Here is a 20883-nt window from a genome sequence, read left to right as displayed (position 1 = left end):
TTATGTTGTGTATTATTTGTATTGTTTCTACTTTACTATCACCAGATTATACTGTTTTGTGGCAAAATAAATGCAGCCTTGCAAAATTTTGGTTTGTTGCTTTAATTTTGTACACCAGTGTATATTGAATCACTTGACGATAAGTTTGTAATTAGAGAAAGCTTAATATTACCACTGGAAATTCATTGGAAAGAAAACTTCAATTCACCCCAGTAAAAAAGACTAAAAAGAATTTAATGTATACAGGAATTTCTGCATGAACTGGCTGGCCATCAGGAAGGTGTGCGAGCAGTCCTAGAAGAAGGAGCCCATATGGTTTCTGAAGGTGGTTTGTCTCATGACGAAGAAGATGAAGTGAGGGTACAAATGAGACTACTTAATTCCCGTTGGGAGGATCTAAGGATCAAAGCTATGGAACGTCAAACAAGGTTTGTTTTGTGTTTACTCTTGTTATTATCATCTTCTATTTACCAAAGATGCATTCTTTTATTTTAAGACATTAAATTTAGCTTACCTGAAAAATAGCAATGATACTAAAAAGAAAGTAAGGGAGAATAGGGTCCGACACACCTTTGACAATGGGGTCAGTGCAGGTGGAGCCCAAGTTCAGATTGAGACAACAAGAGGAAAGAAGCTGACCATATTCGATTCAAAAGAACCATCTCAGCATTTGTGTGAAGTGATTTAATGAAACCATGTTAAACCTAAATATGGGTGCCTAAATAGGAAATTAACCACAGCTCTCCCCTCTCCGTGCGACTGTGGCCTCTTAATTAAAAAACTTTGTCATGTGTTCTTAAGGCTTTTCTTTTCATTTAGTTGTTTAGTCCACTAGGACAAAGGAAGGTAAATAATTTTGTCTACACTCTACCAATGTGAAAATTTGCTGCCTACAGTCGCATCTTATTTTTACTTAGTATATATGACTCAGTTTATATAGTACAAGTGATAACACACTAGTTATGGAGTGACTAATCAGTTTCAAATTGTTTGCTGTATCCTAACAAAGAGGTTTCTGATTTACAGGATCCATGAACTCTTGATGTCACTGCAGCAGCAACAGTTAGATCAACTGAGACAATGGTTGACAGACACAGAAGATCGCATTTCACACATGGCTGAAGTTGCAAATGATCCTGAAACTCTGCAGGAGCAGATAGAACGTCATCGTGAACTGCAGAACGATTTGTGTGCACAGCAGAAGGTGGTTGATGCACTGTCACACATGGTGGTGGTTGTTGATGACAATAGTCCTGAGAGTGGTAAGCTTAGACAGTCAGTAAAGCAGCATATTTCTAAATATAAAATAAAGTGTACTGACAGTTATTTAGAAAGATGACTTGTATTTTTCTTGTCTCTACATAACTCATTTAGACATCATATTATTAGCAATATTCAAATTCTTTGATGTGAACTATGTTATTGGCAGAATTCCTTTATAAAAATAACAGGAAATTAAAAGGAATTCAGAGTTTTTATTATAATTGTTTCTTATACTGCATCAGAAATAGTGTTCTGGTTCTCCAGTTGTAGGCTCTAATTAGCACCAGAAGCACTTAAAGTAATTTCAATAATTATTTTGTATATCTTAGTTTAGTTGATTATGTGCTTCTTGGTGGAAGAGACGAGAAGTAGTTCCTTAGTACTTTCTTTATGGAGTAGATGCCTGCTGCCCACAGTCAGCTGCAGGCTATGTTCACAACAGTTGATTGGCTTCATATGTATACTGCAACTTGCACTGGTAGACTAATAGCAAGGTGACCTTCTGTTGTCACCAAAGCATAGCAGAGTTTGCCAATTTCTCTTCTTGCCTGCATGGATGGCAGAGAACCCTGATCCAGTATCAAGAAGCCACATGATAGTGGCTGACGGGTTATGCCCCAATCTGGAACTGTTTTATGGGAAAAGATAACTGTGACAGATGGCTTAATGAAGATATTTGAAGCACTGCTCCCTGCTGATGATGATACTGAGAATGGGTTGCAGGCAGCTGCAGACTGTCAACCTATTGTAACCAACAACATCTGTCAACTGGGATCTGGGACCATTAATGATTATTTTCATATATTGTCAGAACTCCTGAAGACAGCTATCCTACTTACAATGTTCCAGCACAGCTTTTGATTTGCAGTATCATTTCAAGGATGGAGGGTGAAGGAGTGTATGAAGCAGAAGCATTTTCAGTTTTGTGGTGATCTTATCTTCATCTTCGTCAAATTGTGACGCAGGGTGGAGACTTGTAGAATCAGCCTGGTTAAGTCAGGCATGCACAGTACATCAGAAGCAGTAACCAGCGAAGCAGAATATGTGTGGAATACACTCTTTTTATTATTATTATTATTATTATTATTATTCTGCAAAACTTTGGGATTGCCAGATGAAAAATGGCCATCTAGGAAACAATTTGGATATCAAATTTTGAGATTGAGACTATTAAAATGTTAGTTGTTAATTGCTAAAGCATGTGGAGCAAAGCCCCAAAATTCACCACTCTCCAAGAAAGTGATCACCCTCAAATAATACTAGGAACTGAGAGAGCTAGCTGAAATGCAAAATGGAAAGTAGAAATATTCAGCAACACATGGAATGCATATCACAAAGATAATTAGGCTCCCTGTGAAAAAAAGTTTTGTGATAACAACCAGAGGGGTTAAATCTAGCAAGGTCCAAAATTAACCTGTCTGTGAACTTACATGGACAAGTGTGACAAGCAATTATGGATGCACATAACTTGTATCAATAATCAAATTTTCCATTGGCCTCCAGATTCAGATATATTGGTCATTGAGTCATTCAAAGATTGCCTAAATTAGATAGCACTGAAATAATCAAACTACTCGGTGACTGTAATCAATGTGAAAAACTATACATTCATTACTTATATATGGAAAACAGTCTTGAGAAGTAATGCTGAACACCAACTTGTGCATCAGTAAGAAGGGCTGTCTAGCTTGCAACTTACCAGTCTGCCCCAGGTAGAATAACTATCAGAAAAATCCCAGAAAAATTTGAACTTCTGAAAGGTCAACAAATTTATCAAAATTCTGAAAGGTCAACTAATTTATCAAAACTATCCATTCAGGCTCTTGTGAACTGGTCTGTATGGAAACTGAAGACAACTGAGAAAAAGCTGAAATATTTAATTCCACATTTAGAAATGTATTCATACATGGAGGTGCTGCTACTGTACCAATGCTTGACTGTTACGTACACTTACAAATGAGAGGCACTGAAATGATCATTACCTGTATATATGTAAAAAATGTTAAGATACATGAGGCACCAGGTCCTTATGAAATTTGTGTTAGGCTTTACATTGAATAAATTGCAAAATTGGCCCCCATCCTTGCCCATATTTAATGAGAATCTCTTGTATAAAAAATAGTCTTGCACAACTGGAAGGAGAAAGAGTAACTCCTGCTTATAAGAAGGGTATGCAAACAGATACAAAGAATTACATACCCCCGTATCTGATGATGTTCCTTGAAGCAAATTTTCTTATCTCAAAGAATTAACACATCTATATCCACATAAATACTCTGCAAGCAACCATATGGTGCATGGCGGAGGGTACCCTGTACCATTACTTGTTGTTTCCCTTCCTGTTCCAGTCACAAATAGAGCGAGGGAAAAATGACTGCCCATATGCCTTCATATGAGCCCTAATTTCTTGTACTTTATCTTCTTGGTCCTTATGCTCAGAGTATGTTGGCAGCAATAGAATCGTTTAGCAGTCAGCTTCAAATGTCGGTTCTCTAAATTTTCTCAATAGTGTTTCTTGAAAAGAACGTCACCTTCCCTGCATGGATTCCCATTTAAGTTCCAGTAGCATCTTCGTAATACTTGCATTTTGTCCAAACCTATTAATAACAAATCTAGCAGCTTGCCTCTAAATTGCTGTATTGTCTTCCTTTAATCTGACCTGGTACAGATCCCAAACATTCAAGCGATACTCAAGAATAGGTCGCAGCAGCATCCTGTATGCAGTCTCCTTTACAGGTGTACCACTCTTTACTAAAATTCTTCCAGTAAGCTGAAGTTGACCATTTGCCTTCCCTACTACAGTTCTCACATGCTAGTTCCACCTTGTATCACTTTGCAATGTTACGTCCAGATATTTTAACAATTTGACTGTGTCGAGCAGGACACTAATATTACTGTATCTGAACATTAAAGGTTTGATCTTCCTACTCATCCACATTAAGTAACAGTTTTCCACATTTGGTGCTCGCTGCCATTCATCACACCGACTGGAAATTTTGTCCAAATTATCTTGAATCTTCCTACAGTCACTCAACTTCGACAACTTACTGTACACCATGGCATCATCAGCAAACAGCTGCAGATTGCTGCCTGCCTATCCACCAAATCATTTATGTACATAGGGAACAACAGCTGTCCTATCTCACTTCCCTGAGGCACTCCTGGAGATACCCTCATCTCTGACGAGCACTTGCCTTTGAGGACAACATACTGGGTTCTATTGTTTAAGAAGTCTTCGAGCTATTCACATATCTGTGAACTTATTTCATATGCTCATGCCTCTGTTAACAGCCTGCAATGGGGCACTGTGTCAAATGCTTTCCAGAAATCTAGAAATATGGAATCTACCTGTTGCCCTTTATCTGTAATTCTCAGTATATTATGTAAGAAAATGGCAAGCGGAGTTTCGCACGACCAATGCTTTCTAAAACTGTACTGATTTGTTGACATAAGCTTCTCAGTCCCAAGAAAGTTTATTATACAATTTCGAGAGAAACCACCCAAGTGAAACAAGGCTCACTCTGTATCTGGCAAATAGCAGATGCAAGTGAACAGGTGGGTTCTGTCAAAATGCATCTGGTACCATGCCACATTGATGAACTACAACCAAAATGTGATTGTACTGCCTATCTTCATAAATATGTGATGGTCTCAAAAGTTTGTTAACTTACAGAACCCAGTGCAGTACAATGAATGGTGTAAGCTCAAAAACCTGCTTATGTTCTCAAGGTAAATACACAATTTTTCAGTCAGTTGCCACTCAAACTCTTTGCTGACAATACTGTTGTCAGAAGGAAAGTATAATTAGTATATGGCTGTAAGGAAATGTTGAATGAATCCAACAGTATTTCCACTTTGTGTACTGAGTAGCAGTTTTCCCTTTGAATGAGAGTAATTGCAAGATAATGCCCGTCAACAAATAGAAAGTACCTTAAAGTATCCAACTACAAGTGGTAAATGTCTGGTGCATGTCACATTGTTTAAAACTTTAAGAGTAATACTATAGCTGAATAAGCACTTGAAGGCAAATATAAGACCTGATTGTGGGAAAGTGCAGTCCATCTGTAAAAGAAACTGCCGATAGGATACTGATGTGACACTAACGTGACCTACTCTACAGTACTGCTCTGCAGTTTGGAGTCCTTTCAAATAGGCATGAAAACAGACATCAAAAAATTCAGAGGCATTCTGCAAAGTTTAAAAACGTCAGTACTGCCTGCATGAAAGTGTAATGGAAATAATTGTGGAACTGAAATGAGTGTCTCTGGAAGAATGGCAACATCAGTCTCATGAAACACAAATGGATGAATTTGTAGAACTGGCATTTAAGAAAGACTGAGCAACAATTCTGATGCCTCCACCTCATATTGGGGGGTTCTGATGACTCCACCTCATATTTGGGGGGGGGGGGGGGGGAGGTGGAACACAAAGAATTGTTGTGTAACATAAGTGTAAGGTGGTAGGCATTGGTAGGCATGTTCCTACATCTAAAATGTGATGTTTTTTCAAGTTTCACACCAGTTACGTAAGAGTGTTATTAATAGTGCCACTGTGAGGATGCAAATCTGGTTCACTTTAAATAAATGCTGTAATGGTTGTGAGTCTTAGTTACCTTTGAGATTGGACTTGGTGAGTTGGTGTTAGTCAAGGATGCCTTTACAGTGACAAAGACGCCATTATCAGCTCTTCACTGGGCTTGAATAAGGCCAGTTAATAGGGCTATGAGAAACCGGATGTTTCTTTGGAGATACTGCAGAAAGATTTGGCAGGAATGTAGCCACTGTACATGATTTCTGGCAGCAACGGTTACAAGAATATACAGTCTCAAGAAGACTAGGCTCCAGAAATCCTTGTGGCACTGTCGAGAAAAAAGACCATTGTATTCGGCGTATGGCTCTGGTGCATCATATTGCACCAGAAGCAGCAATCTGAGCAGCAGTTGGCTCTGTAGTCACACAATGAACTATTAAAAATTGGTTGCTTCAGGGACAGATCTGGGCCAGATGCCCTGTAGCATGCATTCCATTGACCCCAAACCACCATCATTTGTGACTTCAATGGTGCCAAGCGAGAGCTCATTGGAGGGCAGGTTGGAGGTCTGTTGTGTGTTCTGATGAAAGCTGGTTTTGCCTTGGTGCCAATGATGGCTATGTGTTGATTAGGAGGGGGCCAGTTGAGGGCCTGCAACCAACCTGTCTATGTGCTAGACACGGGGACCAACACATACAGTTATGGGCTGTGATGTGATTTCTTATGACAGCAGGAACAATCTCGTGATTATCCCAAGCATTGTGACTGCAGATTTCTGTGTCAGTCTCGTGATTCAGCCTGTTGTGATGACATTTGTGAGCAGCATTCAAAGGGGTGTTTCCCAACAGGATAACACTCAGTCACATACTGATGTTGTAACCCAACATGCTGTACAGTGTATTGACATGTGGTCTTGACCTGCTTAATGAGCAAATTCAGGACATCAGATGGCAACTACAGCATCATCCACAACCAGCACTCGCTGTCCATGTATTAACCAAGCAAGTTCATCAGCATGGAAATCCAGCCCATGAACTGATAATGATTACCTGTACAACACAATGCATGCATGTTTACATGCTTGCATTCAACTTTCTGGTTACACCAGTTATGAAGGTACCAGCATTTCAAATTTGCAATGGCTTATCTCATGCTCACTTTAACCTGTGACCTTGCAATGTTAATCACTTACATATGTTACCTAGACAAATGTATTCTGAAATTTCATTGCTCTAAATTAATTACTTTTTGGCAGTGCAAGTTTTTTTGCATCAGTCTATGTATAATGAGAAAAACATAAGAGAGAGTAAGGTGCATCCTGAGGCATGTAAACAATAATTTTCCCCTCACTCCATGCATAAATTCCAATAAGACAGAAGATTGCTGATATTGGTATGAAGTGCCATCCACTGTTTGTACAGTTTGTTGTGAAACATGTACGTAGATTTAGAAATACCTAACTCCCCTCTTGATGACTATTATACAGTGATAAACACTTGCATGGTAATATTGTTTGCTGCCACCAGAAATATTTAAGTAAAAAAATTGGGATGTTGGTCTGAGCTCCTCTCTGCTTTATTAGGCTTTTTGAGGAGATATATCCTTGCTTTTCTTTGTCCAATTGCCGCTAGACATGCTGTCTATGATGGGCTTAGAACTAATGTTCAGCTTTGTTGTTTTCACACATAAAATACAAATCATTATCAGAGGTGAATGATGTGCTAATTGATAGGAGAAAGGTCTTATAACCATGTGAGGATCAAACTATGAACCTTCGAATTTGTACTCTGATGCTTACTTACACAGCCATCGAGCTAATTCAGTAATACATATACTATTCAGTTGTTTCCATTCTATTACCCATAAACATTATACTTCCAATTTTCATGGCCATCTTAACCTATTGCATATTCTTAAATGAAGCATTGCAATATCTACATCTGTCACAAAGTGTTTGTTTTTGTGTTATTTTACTCACTATGTGTTTAGGTCGTCTCACTGTCATCATTAAGTGGATGACCTGTTTTTACACAAGAGTTTCTAGAGAAAATCACTGGTAGATTTTTAAATTATTGTGCGGGGTGGCCAATAATCTATTTTTCATCTTGCAATGGTAGTAACAGGTTAAGCTGGACATAGTATTTGTAGATGTGATACAATGAATAACTTTTCCAATATGAAAAGTGATATACAGGTATTTTTCTTTTAATGATAAAATTTATAGATTGAATTGTTGAATTTCAATGACTGCAAGTACATCAGGGACCATGTTTGTGGATATTTCTCAAACAGCTTGACAACAAATTATTAGAGAAAAATCCCCCATTCTTAGAATGTGTTAATATTTCTATGGGGGATGCATGGATGACACATTCCTCATCAGTGAAATGGTCGATGAAGATATACACTGCATTCTTCAGTAGTATATGCGGCTACTATTTACAGAATTAAACTGTTAGCTTGATACACAAAACATTTTTTTTAAGAGATAATACCTTTTCTGGTTCTCAGTTCCTAAATGGAAAGACAAAGAAAGAAATAAAAATTCCACCCACAGACAAATTCGATGGTACTTTGGGACATGCAGTATGTCGAAAACTGGCCCATATGGATTTATATTTATGTGCAAATAGCTGCCACCGTCCCATGCAATTTATGAGTGTACTCAGAACCCTGGCACACACAGCACACATCATTGCCAATGAGAGAAGTCTGGAGGATGAGCTTCTACACCTGAGAAGAGTTTTTGAAGCCAATGGGTACACTCCACAGCAGATATGTAAGGCATTATAAATGAAACCAACAATGGGTATAAGAAATGCAGAAGAAGACATGGAAAGTTTTAAATCCATGGCTTTTCCATCATATGTGGGAAGCCTATCACTGAAATGGGAAGGATCCTCAGTAAATACGAAGTGAAAGTGATTTTTTGCCCTCCACCAAACACAGCAGCACTCCTGGGTTCTGTTAAAGATGATTTGGTGCTTCAGAAACCTGGGGTCTACAAGATCCCCTGTGAGTGTGTCCATTCATACACTGGAAAGATGACACATATAGCCAGGAGAGATGCACAGAGCACCGCAGGTACAGCCGGCTCTTACAGCCTAATAAATCTGTGGTGGCAGAGCATTGTAGTGACACTGGCACTCTATGACGTATGATAGTGTCAAAATTTTGGCCTCAACATCATCTTTCTGAGACTCAGTAGTGAAATGAGCAATTGAAATTTGGTTGGTGCTGAATTTAATTAAGGGACATAGCAGCTTCAGCTTGAACAAATCATGGAATTTGGCAATTTCTGTAGTAAACTCACAAAGATGCCGCAACGGTGCAGCTCACAGTGATACATCTATATCACCGTGTGGATCGACAGCGCAGTCATAGATCTAATTCCTTGCATATGTCATACCTCTTCACCACTGATCAACCTCTCTGGCACCTTGTTTATCTGTGGTATATGCACAGTGGTGCAGTCCATGGGTTTAAAAGGATGAAGCTAGTACTGGAGCATCAGTCACCTCAGCTCACTCTGATGATGGCTGGACAGTATTCAGCCAAAATATTAGAAGAAGAAATCAAATTTATGTGGCTGCATACTTGATATTTTATGGGAGAAAAGGAGACTATCGACACTAGCAACAGGTTCTACATATCCATTACTTTTCAGTGTTTTGCTTTAGAGATAGTTTTACGTTTGTCTTTGTTCATAATTTTATTTTACTGATATTGGTATTCTTTCCCTGGGTGGTTGCCCATGATGCAACCAACAATATAAGTGTATACTGTGGGATGCCACAGCTGCAGTCTGCAGGCAACACTACTGCAGGAGATTGTATATAACATGGCAATAATATAACTAGGCTACTTCATTTTCAACCAATCTTCCAGCTGCCATCACAGCAAGAGATGGCACCAGCCTCGCAGCTGGCAGCATGCCTGTAACAGTACACAGAGCTGCAATCATGGGCACCTGTTACCTTCTGCAAGATCATGTGCCTGCTGTATGCACACCTATATCCTTTTGCCAGATGGGTATTAAGGCACCATTTGGCCAATCCATGGCAGTGTGCTTGGTGTGCATTCACCGTGTACATCGCCAAGCTGGTCAAGGATCAGTTACCACCTCATCCAAGTCATCAAGCCATCACTGGGTGCCTCCTCTGTGCCATCTTGCTGGACTTCACCTTCAGCCCATCCTCCAGCTCACCGCTGATCATCCAGGGCTGTCGCATCATTGGACATCACTTCCGAGCATCCGTGGCCTGCCTCACTGGATGTCATCTCTGACCTTATAAGGCTCTCGCTTCACTGGATGTCATTGCCAACTGTCCAAGCCTCCCACTGCTCTGGATTTCAACCCTGATCATCCAGGGCTCCCATCTTGCTTGATGCCATCTCTGGCCATTCAGGACTGCCATCTCACTGAACGCCATCTCTGAATATCCAGGGCTACCACCTCACTGGAAGCCATCTCAGACCATTCAGGGCTACTAAATCACAGAACTTTGATTGCTACTTGTCATTGAGTGTGCTGCCACTTTCAGCTGACCACAGCCTTGTCAGATTGTACCTGTGCCATTGTGATTCAGTTCATTATTGTCAATAAAAGTATAGTTTTTCTCTGCAAACTGTGCACCTCATTTGCAGTGCACCACTCCCTTTGATCATGAACACAAAACTTGGCTTTGTGGTTAAGGATAAAAGTAAAAATATAAATGATGACTGAAGAAAACTTCAGAAACCAAGATCACTAAAAAACCATTTTATTGGATTACAGGTTTAGACAGAGATATGCTGTCATTATCGGATCTGCAAGACGATGAACAGTAGTTGATAGGAAATGGAATTATAATATAGCTCTACTTTAAAATTTCTACCATTTACTGTCCATTGTTGTTGCAAGTCAGTTCACACTGCACATGCACTTTTAACTACCATGAAGATCACTAAACATCAGCACATCAAAAACTTACCTAAAAACCTAATTATATTGTGCTGACTGCAAGTGTTAATGTTCGGTACCAGCTGGCAACTGACACAACCGTCACAATGTATGTCCACTGGCACTGTGGCGGCTGACCAGATTATCTTCTTGTGAATAACATAAAACAGATACATAATATGATTTTTACCCCCTGGGCAGAGGGTAATTAGTTAAGTTCTATGATGGTCCAATCAACCTCCAGGTTGATAACTTTTATTTTGACAGCAATAGATGACTTCATTTTATGAGGGCTATCCAGAAAGCAAGAGATGTTTTGAAGTAAAAAATTAACATTGTGGAAAAATTTTATTACATACATTTTATAGATACTCTGAAGCTGTTGCTCCACATAATCGCCATTCAAATTGAGGCACTTATAATACTGTGGAACAAGTTTCTTAGTACCCTCTCTGTAGAAATCTGCCACCTGTGATTGCAACAACTGGTTTGTACTGGCATGCAGTTTAGTGTCAGTATCAGGTCCTTGTGTAGTGATTCATATCTTCATTGCTGGCACGATGTGGTAGTTACTCAGTGCCAAATCCAAGCTGTCTGGTGGATGATCAAACACTTTCCATCCAAAACCCCATAGGAGCTCTTGGGTATTACTGGCCATTTGTTGATGTGCATTGTTTTGAGAAAACAAAACTTTAATGCTAAGTTTTCTTCGATACTTGTTTTGTATCACATGCCATAATTTTGTCAGTATTTAACAATACCTCTCTGAGTTAACTGTTGTGCCATGTTCAAGGAAATCAATGAGAATCACTCTCTTGGAGTTCCAAAATGCAGTATCCATAATCTTCCTTCTCAACAGTGTTTGCAAACACTTCAGTGGTTTCTTAGGAATATTTGTGTCTCACCATTCCATTGACTGCCTTTTTGTTTCACGATCAACATGCTTCACACAAGTCTCTTCTCCAGTTGTGATACAGTCAGTAACTTTGTTACCATTTTTCTCATAATCATCTAGGAAGGTCAGTGCTGCAGTCTGTCTCTATTTTTGTGGCCTTCCATTAGAATTTTGGGAACCAACCTAGCACAAAATTTGTGGTAATCACACTTCTCTGCCACAGTTTCATGCACCAAACGCCATTAAATTTGGGGAAAGTGTTGAAAAAATTTCATAATTGTGAAATAAGAGTTTTCATGAATTTTTTTCATTGATTTTCATAACCAGTTCATCAGTCTCAAGGCTACGCCTACCACTGCAGTCCTCATCGTGAACATTGGTACGGCCATTTTTAAAATCACTCAGCTTTTGTTCATTATTCCTTTTCCATACACATCACAGTTGCAATAAATTTCAGTTGGTTGGCAGCTTCCTCCCCCCCCCCCCCAAAAAAAACCCTGATCACAGAATAGAATGCATCTCCCAAGTGGCAGGATTTTCTATTAACACATCACAGAAAACAAATTAGCAGAGAGACAAAACACACACTACCACTGCTGGATGTGTACAGAGTGTAGGAACGTTACGGTCCCAAGATGGCAGCTGTAGCTCACCCACCATCGCGATAGAACAAAATGTCTGTTACTTTCAGGATAGCCCTCGCAGTTTTAATCACTATAGTAGTTGTTTCTTCTACATATCCATATTTCCCATGTGCCTTTGAGTTCCCATTTTAAGTTTGAGATTATCTGTTTCAGCATATGCTCAGATGGAGGACCAGCTGACAGCTTTGGGAGAGCGCTGGGCGCATATATGCCAATGGACAGAAGATCGATGGGCGCAGCTGCAACATCAAGCAACAGTATGGGGTCCAGTTACAAAGAAGCTACAGTTTGTGCAGTCAGCACTTGATACCTGTGAAACACAGCTTAAAACAATGGAGGCTACACCATTAGAGGAGATGGGCCAGGTTATGGAAAGAGTTCGCACACTGCAGGTACATGCTATTTTTGGAACATTGTTGGAATGCATTAATTTATTGGACTATAGCTTGACCATAATTGTAAGAAACTGAACTGTTATACGTGTTTTCATAATAAAAACATTTGAGAAAATTTGGAGTTGATTTTGGCTTGTCTGAAATTACGTTGTTTTGTGTGCGTACACACTTTTGTGTGTGTATGAAGTACCTAAATTGTAGCATAAAATAGAATTGGCCTTAAATTAACAATTTTAGATCACTTTTTCTGTTTATATTCACAGTTACATGTTTTCCTTTGTAGACAATCCGAGTTGAAATGGATGATCACCAGAAAAAAATCATTGCCCTTCAGGATTTAGCTCAAAAGCTGCAGGCCGGTTCTGCTACTGACAAAATTCTTGAAAAGATAGAAATGCTGCAGGACCGATGGGATGCTCTGATACAAATAATGGAAGTTCAAGGTCAACGTGTAAGTCTAATTCTGTGTACAAACTTGTTCAGTGTATGTATAGAAAAGTCAGTGTTAAATGATTTCCTTAAGAATATAGCAGTTGACTAACATATGGCTGTTAGTTGCAGAAATATTTATTACCCTACAGTAATTGCAAATCCTGTTCAATGTGGAAAATTGTTGTCTTGACACAGTTACGTTGCAGTGTTGGAACAGTGTGTGTCATGAGTATACCATGTTAAATGATTCTTCTATTGCTGCTTAGTAAAAAAACTTCATGTTTATAAATGAAAACCACAAAAATTTGGATGTTCCATAGTATTTACTTATACAGTTAACTGGTTTTCGTTGTGCAAACTCTTTGAACCACGATGTCACATTTGACCATGCAATTACACAAGATGTCTACAGTAGGGTACATGGATTCCTGTGGGGAGGGGGGAGAGGGGTGCTGTTAGTGCGGTAACCCCCTTGTAATAATAGTCTGTGTACAGGTGTGGTTGGTTCTCCTAGAAATTGGATAAGTGCTACACCAGTCATGACCTTACTCTGGCTGAATAAAGGGCACCAGAAGGAAGGACAGGTGTTTACATGATGGTAGCATTGTAAGCCAAAAACCAGTAAACTAAATAAATTAATATCGTAAAACATCCACTTTTGGTGCTTTTCTTTTGTAATTTGTAGGTGTATGTGGTCCTCTAAGCTCTGAAGAAACAAATTTGTAAATTGATATATGTTATTCATGTTTCTTGTTTGTGTGTCTGTCCACTACACAAAACTACCACATTATGGTGAATGATTAGCTTTACCCATTCCATTCATTTAAAAATATTTATAGAACACTCTGAATTCCCTGCTGCAGAAAGTGCCAAAATATTTATCATGAATATTGTATCCCACTACACCGATATCGGGGACGTGCCTACCTTCTTTGTATTTCAGTGTCTTGTAGAAGATTTTCGCAGTTATTTATATTTTTTGTTTAGATGAATTTTGTTTAAATGAATTTCTCGCGAAACAAACTACAGCATCAGCCTAACAGCTACATAATTATCATACAAGCTACACTGATATTTTAAAAAGATATAACTTCCTCAGAAAAATAAAATGGAAACAAGGCTAGCCTTGACAAAACAAGCAATTAGAAGATGTCATTTAGGAAAACTACATTTTATTTGTCTGTGTGAATGAATGAAACTTGAGAGAAAATAACAAGTGGCTACATATTGTTAAATAAGAGAACTTCTGCTTATTTCTCTGATTTTCTTCATTCAGTTTTATTTTCTTCAGAAGAAAAAGTATTGAGATATTTGCATTGTTTTCTGATGAAAATTCATCACCCTATCTTGCAATCTCTTGACCCTTTTCCCAGCCCATGCACACTAATGCATTACATTTTTATTCGTTATTTCTCCCCCATCTGCTCCAACTACTCCCTCTTTGCGTAGTTTGGCTAGAAACTGTTACCATTATTCTGCTGCTTACTCAAAAAATGTATCAGTAAGGTTGATACATGTGTTCCTTATAAATTGATATTTGATTAGTAAGGTATAATAATAATCAATCAAGTGGATTCACTTTGTAGTATAATAATCCCTTGGTACTGATAAAACCTTAAATGTTAGGGTGTACCTTATTCATGCAGTTCTGTTTCCTTTCAAACAGATAAATAGCTCCGGATTTGAATTTAGCATAAAACCAATTGCTACTGAAAGCAGGTCTGAAGTATCCTCTCAAGATGATGAATGGAGCAGGAGTTCTAATTTTACTTTGCAGTCTAGTCAAGAGGTAATGGTTTTACACAATTAAAATTTATATAAATTTTGATTGATGCTGTCATTTTCAATAAATGCATATTGTTTGTTGGTGAATTTGTTGCTGGTTTCGTCATTCACCAACTAACATTAATGTCTGCAGATTTCAGAAGATCCAACATGAATAAAAAAAATATGTAATGTGTTTCCAGATTCTACAACATGCAAGTCCAAAGAAACGTCGTCTCGCAACTGTTAATCGGCTTGAGTTTGATACAAAACTTGCACTTTTTCAAAAATGGTTGGACCATATTGAATCAAGGTTAGATACCTGTAAAGAAGGAAGTAGTTCTGAAGGCAGCACATTTAACAACTACAGTTTGGAAGAACAAATAGCAATTTATGAAGAAAGTCAGTCAGATATAGAGATTCATGAGGAAGATTATAAGCAGCTTGTAAGCCTTGCCAAAGTGATGATAAGGGAGCTGCAGATCCGTAAGTTACAAACTTTGCATGAGGTTTCTCTCTTCTACAGTTTGACACCTTAAGAGTTAAAACCTTATTCATTCATTTGCATTTTTGACTGCTTGTCACCCCTATATCAACACATTTATAATAATATGAAAACCTACTTAACAATCGTCATCTTAAACTTGTGCAATGATATGAACATGATGATTATTGATATTTCCAAAGTTGTCTTTTCTATACTGTAATATCAGTTAAGTGATAACTGTGCAAACATTAAAATATCTTAAGGATCATCAGCTGGTTGGCCAGAAACAATCGTAGAACTTACACAATAATTAGGCATAATACAGTATTGCCACCATCTGGTGTAAATGATACATTGACCTCTGGATTGGTAATGTTTGTATTTCCAGCATAAAATAAACTTGGTACAGAGAAGAACCAACATAGTTAGCTGCTTCTTGTTTAACAACAACAGAGTGCATTTGTTACGTCTGATTCTGGTAGTGCCATAAGCTTCCAAAACATCATGTTGTGAGGTCTATTAAGGTCTCTGACCAAGCAACCTACAACTTTCCAGGCATTCATTACTTAAGAAAAAAATTTATAATCCAATGCAATTTCAGTTTACTTACATTCCAGTAATCATTGTTTCAATCATTAGCTTTTTCATGTGTTGGTGAAAATTATGTTTTTTTATATTTTTAATTATAGTGATTATTTCTCACAGAATTTAATGGAACAATTATCACCTTTTCATTGTAAGAATTTAGTTCAGCTGATATTTGTATGTAGATGCAAATATTTACATGTTCTCACTATGCACCTGAAGCCTCTGCAGGCACTGACATGGGACCAGTTTATTTATGTTTCTGTCTCCTCCTCAGTTCTAGCATCTTGAAGGCAACACAATCATGATGTATACATTATCCTGTTGTACAGAATAAAGAATCTGTGGGACATGAGAACATGTTCTAAGGCCATATGAAACATCAGATTTATACACAGTCATGTCTCGTGAGCAAATTCCGGTGCGTCCTCCATGTACCCATTCCACTCCCTTCTAATAACTAATTTCCATTTAGTGTAGGGAGGGCACTAGGAAAGTCCAGAAAGGCATTGAAGTTGGTCTCATAACCAGCATAATAGGCCAGGAAGCTATAGGATTCCAGTCAACCACTTACATGTAATACATCAGAGGCAGTCATATGGTCAGTTGTGTGTATGAGAAAGGCTCATAATTAATTTTCTCCTTGAACTATTCTACATCCAGATCAAATATTCTTTTCCATGTTCAGCACAGAGCCACAGGATGTTTGTTGTCAATTATCGTAAAAGTGGCAATTCAGTGGAATCTGAGTGGGTGTTTTAACCAGGATCATAAGATTCTGCCAGAATCATTTGGGGGAGTTTACATTGCCTAATTCAGAACAGTAGGCCCTACTTTTTGCCTTGGTTTTGAGTTCATAATTTATTATGTTATTATTATTATTATTATTATTATTATTATTGTTGTTGTTGTTTTTCTTGTTGTATTTTGTAGATGTATTATTATTATTATTATTATTATTGTAGAAAATGAACAAACTGATGCAGAAGAAAAAATTGTAAATGACTTGGAAACAAGATGGCATGGTGTACAACAGTTACTACAACACCACAGGCAAACTATAGATTTTATGAACGATAGAAAACTTTTTTATAATGAAGTTCTTAGTTTAGAATTGCTGTTGGAAGGTTATGAGAAATGGCTCGAATCTCCAAAAATGTCAGTGAGTCTTGCGCATCAGCTTGAACAATGCCGGGTGAGTAACAGCTACAGAAACACAAACATTTGTGTTATATTGTATTACTGTTTTTCCCAGTTGCATATAATTTAAAATTGTACTTACATCTTATCACTTTTAAAAGTCAAAAGTTTGACTAACTAAAACTTTTCAATCGAGGATGATATTATTATATTTTCGAGTATTATCACTCAAATAGTCCTTGGTGTATTTTCCTGCAGTCTCAAAATGCTTTCATTGATTCTGTGTGTTATTTGATTCTCTCCAACTTGTAGCAAAATAATTTATCTCAGTGGTAGACAGTTGCATGCTAACATCATTGTGAGCTCTCAGTTTATGGCGCTAAAATCAGAATGTGAAACAACCACAGTCCAAACTACTGGCAACAGTAGTCATTATTATAGAGCATGCAGGTGTTAAGAGAAAGAAATCATGTAGTCTTATGTCATTATCTCGATTTGGATTTCTCTGTGTTCTCTAGGGTAGCTGATGGCTTGCAGGGAAGCAGCTAGTCTATGGGGAGAGGAATGTGGGATGGAGAAACAGCTGGCATATGGGATAGAAATGTGACACACAGGCACCAGAGTGGATGATTTATTTAATTTATAGGTTCTTCCATTATGTCGTGGCTGAAAAATTCCATATTTAAATTTGAGCAACAAGTACACTTTTCTTTCCTGTTAACTTTTGTCTATTTCAAACTAGTTTTCAGCTTATTAGGCAATCTTCAGGAAACAACTGACTAGTGTCTGAAAGGGACACAAGTTCTTAGGTAATCGAACATTGTATGCAAAGATATAATCACTTGCATAGAGTGTTGTGCATCAAACTTGTTTTTTAATGTTGAAATGCAATTTACATGATGGACAATGTTAAGCATAATAAATAATTAGACAACATTGTATTACAGGTTAAATGGTTATAATGTTAAATTTTGTGAGGTCTTGACATCGGCTGATTAACTGTTAAACTGAGCACTCTTCATTTATGCTGTGCGACAAACATGTTTTTAACATTGTAAACTAAACTTTAGGCAATGGACACTGCCTAAAGTTTAGTTTACAATGTAAGAAAAACATGTTTGTTGCACATTAATGAGGAGTCCTCAGTTTAAGAGTTAATCAGCCAATGTCAAGACATCCCAAAATTAAACATTGTAACCTGTAATATTGTGTTGTTTAATTATTTATTGTGTTTAACAGTGTCCATTGTGTAAAGTGTAATTTCAGTGTTAAGAAACAAGTTTGATGCACAACACTCTATGCAAGTGATTGTTTCTTTGTCTATAATCTTTGATTACCTAAAAACTAGTGCTCTGTCAGATGCTAGTGACTTGTTTCTTGAAAAGGGCCTAATAAGCCAAAAACTAGTTTCAAAAAACAAAAATCAGTAGAACAAAAACAGTGTACATGTTATTCAACCTTAAATAGAGCTGATGAATTTGTGGAGAGTATGATGACGATCACATGGAGTGGGTTGAGAGGGAGTGGCAGGACACAGGAAGAGGGGCTGTAGGGTAGAGGGTGTTACTGTGGTGGATTTTTGGAGATTGAGATAGGAGGATTACAGGGGCATTGTATATGTTGCAAGGATGACTCCGATTTGCATAGTTCAGAGAAGCTGGTGCTGGGGGAAAGGATCCTGATGGCATGGATTTCGATGCAGCCATTGAATTTGAGCATGTTGTGCTCATAGCATGTTCTGCCAATGGGTGGTCAACTCTGCTCTCAGCCACAGTTTGGTGGTGGCTATTCATTCTGATGGATAGCTAGTTGGTGGTCATGCTCACATAAAATGCTGTGCAGAAATTGCAATAGAGCTGTTATATGACATGGCTGCTTTCACATGTGACACAACCTCTTATATAAGGCATAAGCTTGTGATGGAAGTACAATAGGATGTGATGGGTGGGTGAATTGGGCAGGTATTGCACCTAGGTCTTGCACAGAAATATGACCCCTGAGGCAAAGGATTGGGGTAGGTTCGGTGCAGAGATGGTCCAAGATGGTGTGTAGGTTGGGTGGATGGTGGAATACTGCTTTAGGAGGGATGGGAAGGATTGTGGGTAGGATGGCCCTCATTGCGTTGACTATCTATTATTGTGCACAGAAGAGAGTAACAACCTACTAATGAGGCTTTACATTTTGCCAAAAATGGTATTTTGCCACCTACCCATCCTACACAATGTCCTGGTCCATCCCTATGCCACTCCCACATCCAGCCCTTGCCACAGACAGACCCTTCTGCAAGACCTGCCCAATTTTCCCACCCAGCATGTCCTACTCTAGTCCTGTCACAGGCTTATCCTATCCTATCAGAGGCAATGCCTCATGTGAAAGCAGCCTTGTCATACACCACCTCTACTGCCATTTCTGCACAGCATTTTGTGTGTGCATTACCATTAACCAGCTGTCCACCAGACTGAATGGCCACCACCAAATTGTGGCCAAGAGCACAAACAAACTCCCTCACTCTGGTGGTTGTCTGTCTTATTCCTATCTTGTGTATCTGCTGTCTCCCTCAAAGCCACCAGTTACTCTTCCCCATACACAACCTCTCACCTCAATCTTCTTGCTGAAGTCTCAAATACAGTCAGTGGAATGTGCAAATGACTAGTACAAAGTGTTGTATATGACTGAGACTGGCACACATCTTGGAGCAACATGCAAACCCTGAATACTCGACATCTCCAGCCTTCTTAATAATTAACACAAAGTGAAAAGTCTATGACAGTCCTCCATATTTTTTGATGTATTTGATCAACACAGTTTTTTTGTAATTTATAATTATTAAAATTTTCTACAGGCTAAACTCAAAACTCTTAAGTCCAATGAAGAGCGCTTCACAAAGTTGAAAAAGAGATCAGCTGAGCTCTCTGCAAATGAAACTGCAGGACCTTATGCTGAAGATATTGATGCTGATGCAGACAAAGTTCTTCAGAGATGGAACAGTTTATTGTTGAGGTAATGGAAGAGAGCTGTTAATTCTATAAAAAGAAAAAGTGTGCACATTTCAGTATTTTGAATTGTGTTGCTGATTTCCAACATGCATTATTATTTAGGCTGACTGAAAAACAGACTGAACTAACCAGCGCCATTGATAGAACACCACCCAAGAAGTATCTTGAAGCAAAAGAAGCACTGATGAAATGGGTGCACAATGTTGAAGGTGTGCTGCTTTCAGAACATGCTGTTGTGTCTGATATTACCACAATGGAGGACCAGCTTCAGAAGTTCAGGGTAACATATTTCTACATTCTATTTTTATTAATGTAATTTTCATCCAAACAGTATTGCTTGGAACAGTCTTACACCTTCTTTTAAATTTGTACTACTACACACCTCTATTATAACACACACTCATAGCAAATGGCAATTCAGGGACATGGTCCGCATGAAGTTTTTGTGTCTGTTTCTAATATTATCTTCAAAATTTAGTCCAGAAACAAACAATAGTGACTGTTTTGTTTATATAACGGCAGCTGAGTTGTAACTAACCTGACCTGGAACTGCATTTTGGAAGTCTTGTAACATTTCTTCTTTGATCATCCTCTTGCTACTGATGGATTTGATGAACATTTTTAAAATAAAGTACACAGCTTTGCAACAATTGATTATTGATCTCTGCACGTTTATTGACTCACAGTGTTCACCTGTCCTCTGATTATCTTTGTAACATGTGAGAATTCAATGTTGCACACACAAAGAAACTGTACGTTTTGTACTTCATGGTGGTTAAACACGAACTGACTGAAATTTGCATGATGAAG

General features: G+C 38.2%; 1 protein-coding gene across 1 annotated transcript in view; it reads left to right on the top strand.

Moving 5' to 3' along the window:
• Nucleotides 1–20883, top strand: part of LOC124721174 (dystrophin-like) — a 949029-nt gene that overhangs the window by 736787 nt on the left and 191359 nt on the right. Inside the window, exons 11-19 of the mRNA XM_047246008.1 lie at nucleotides 247–428; nucleotides 1027–1262; nucleotides 12428–12666; nucleotides 12953–13120; nucleotides 14768–14890; nucleotides 15069–15351; nucleotides 16903–17132; nucleotides 19920–20077; nucleotides 20176–20353. Coding sequence (XP_047101964.1) covers nucleotides 247–428; nucleotides 1027–1262; nucleotides 12428–12666; nucleotides 12953–13120; nucleotides 14768–14890; nucleotides 15069–15351; nucleotides 16903–17132; nucleotides 19920–20077; nucleotides 20176–20353 — 1797 coding nt within the window. The remainder of the gene's footprint in view (nucleotides 1–246; nucleotides 429–1026; nucleotides 1263–12427; nucleotides 12667–12952; nucleotides 13121–14767; nucleotides 14891–15068; nucleotides 15352–16902; nucleotides 17133–19919; nucleotides 20078–20175; nucleotides 20354–20883) is intronic.

Source organism: Schistocerca piceifrons, chromosome X (genome assembly GCF_021461385.2).
Source record: "Schistocerca piceifrons isolate TAMUIC-IGC-003096 chromosome X, iqSchPice1.1, whole genome shotgun sequence".
Taxonomy (NCBI): Eukaryota; Metazoa; Arthropoda; class Insecta; order Orthoptera; family Acrididae; genus Schistocerca; species Schistocerca piceifrons.
This window is presented reverse-complemented; position numbering and strand designations above follow the sequence as displayed.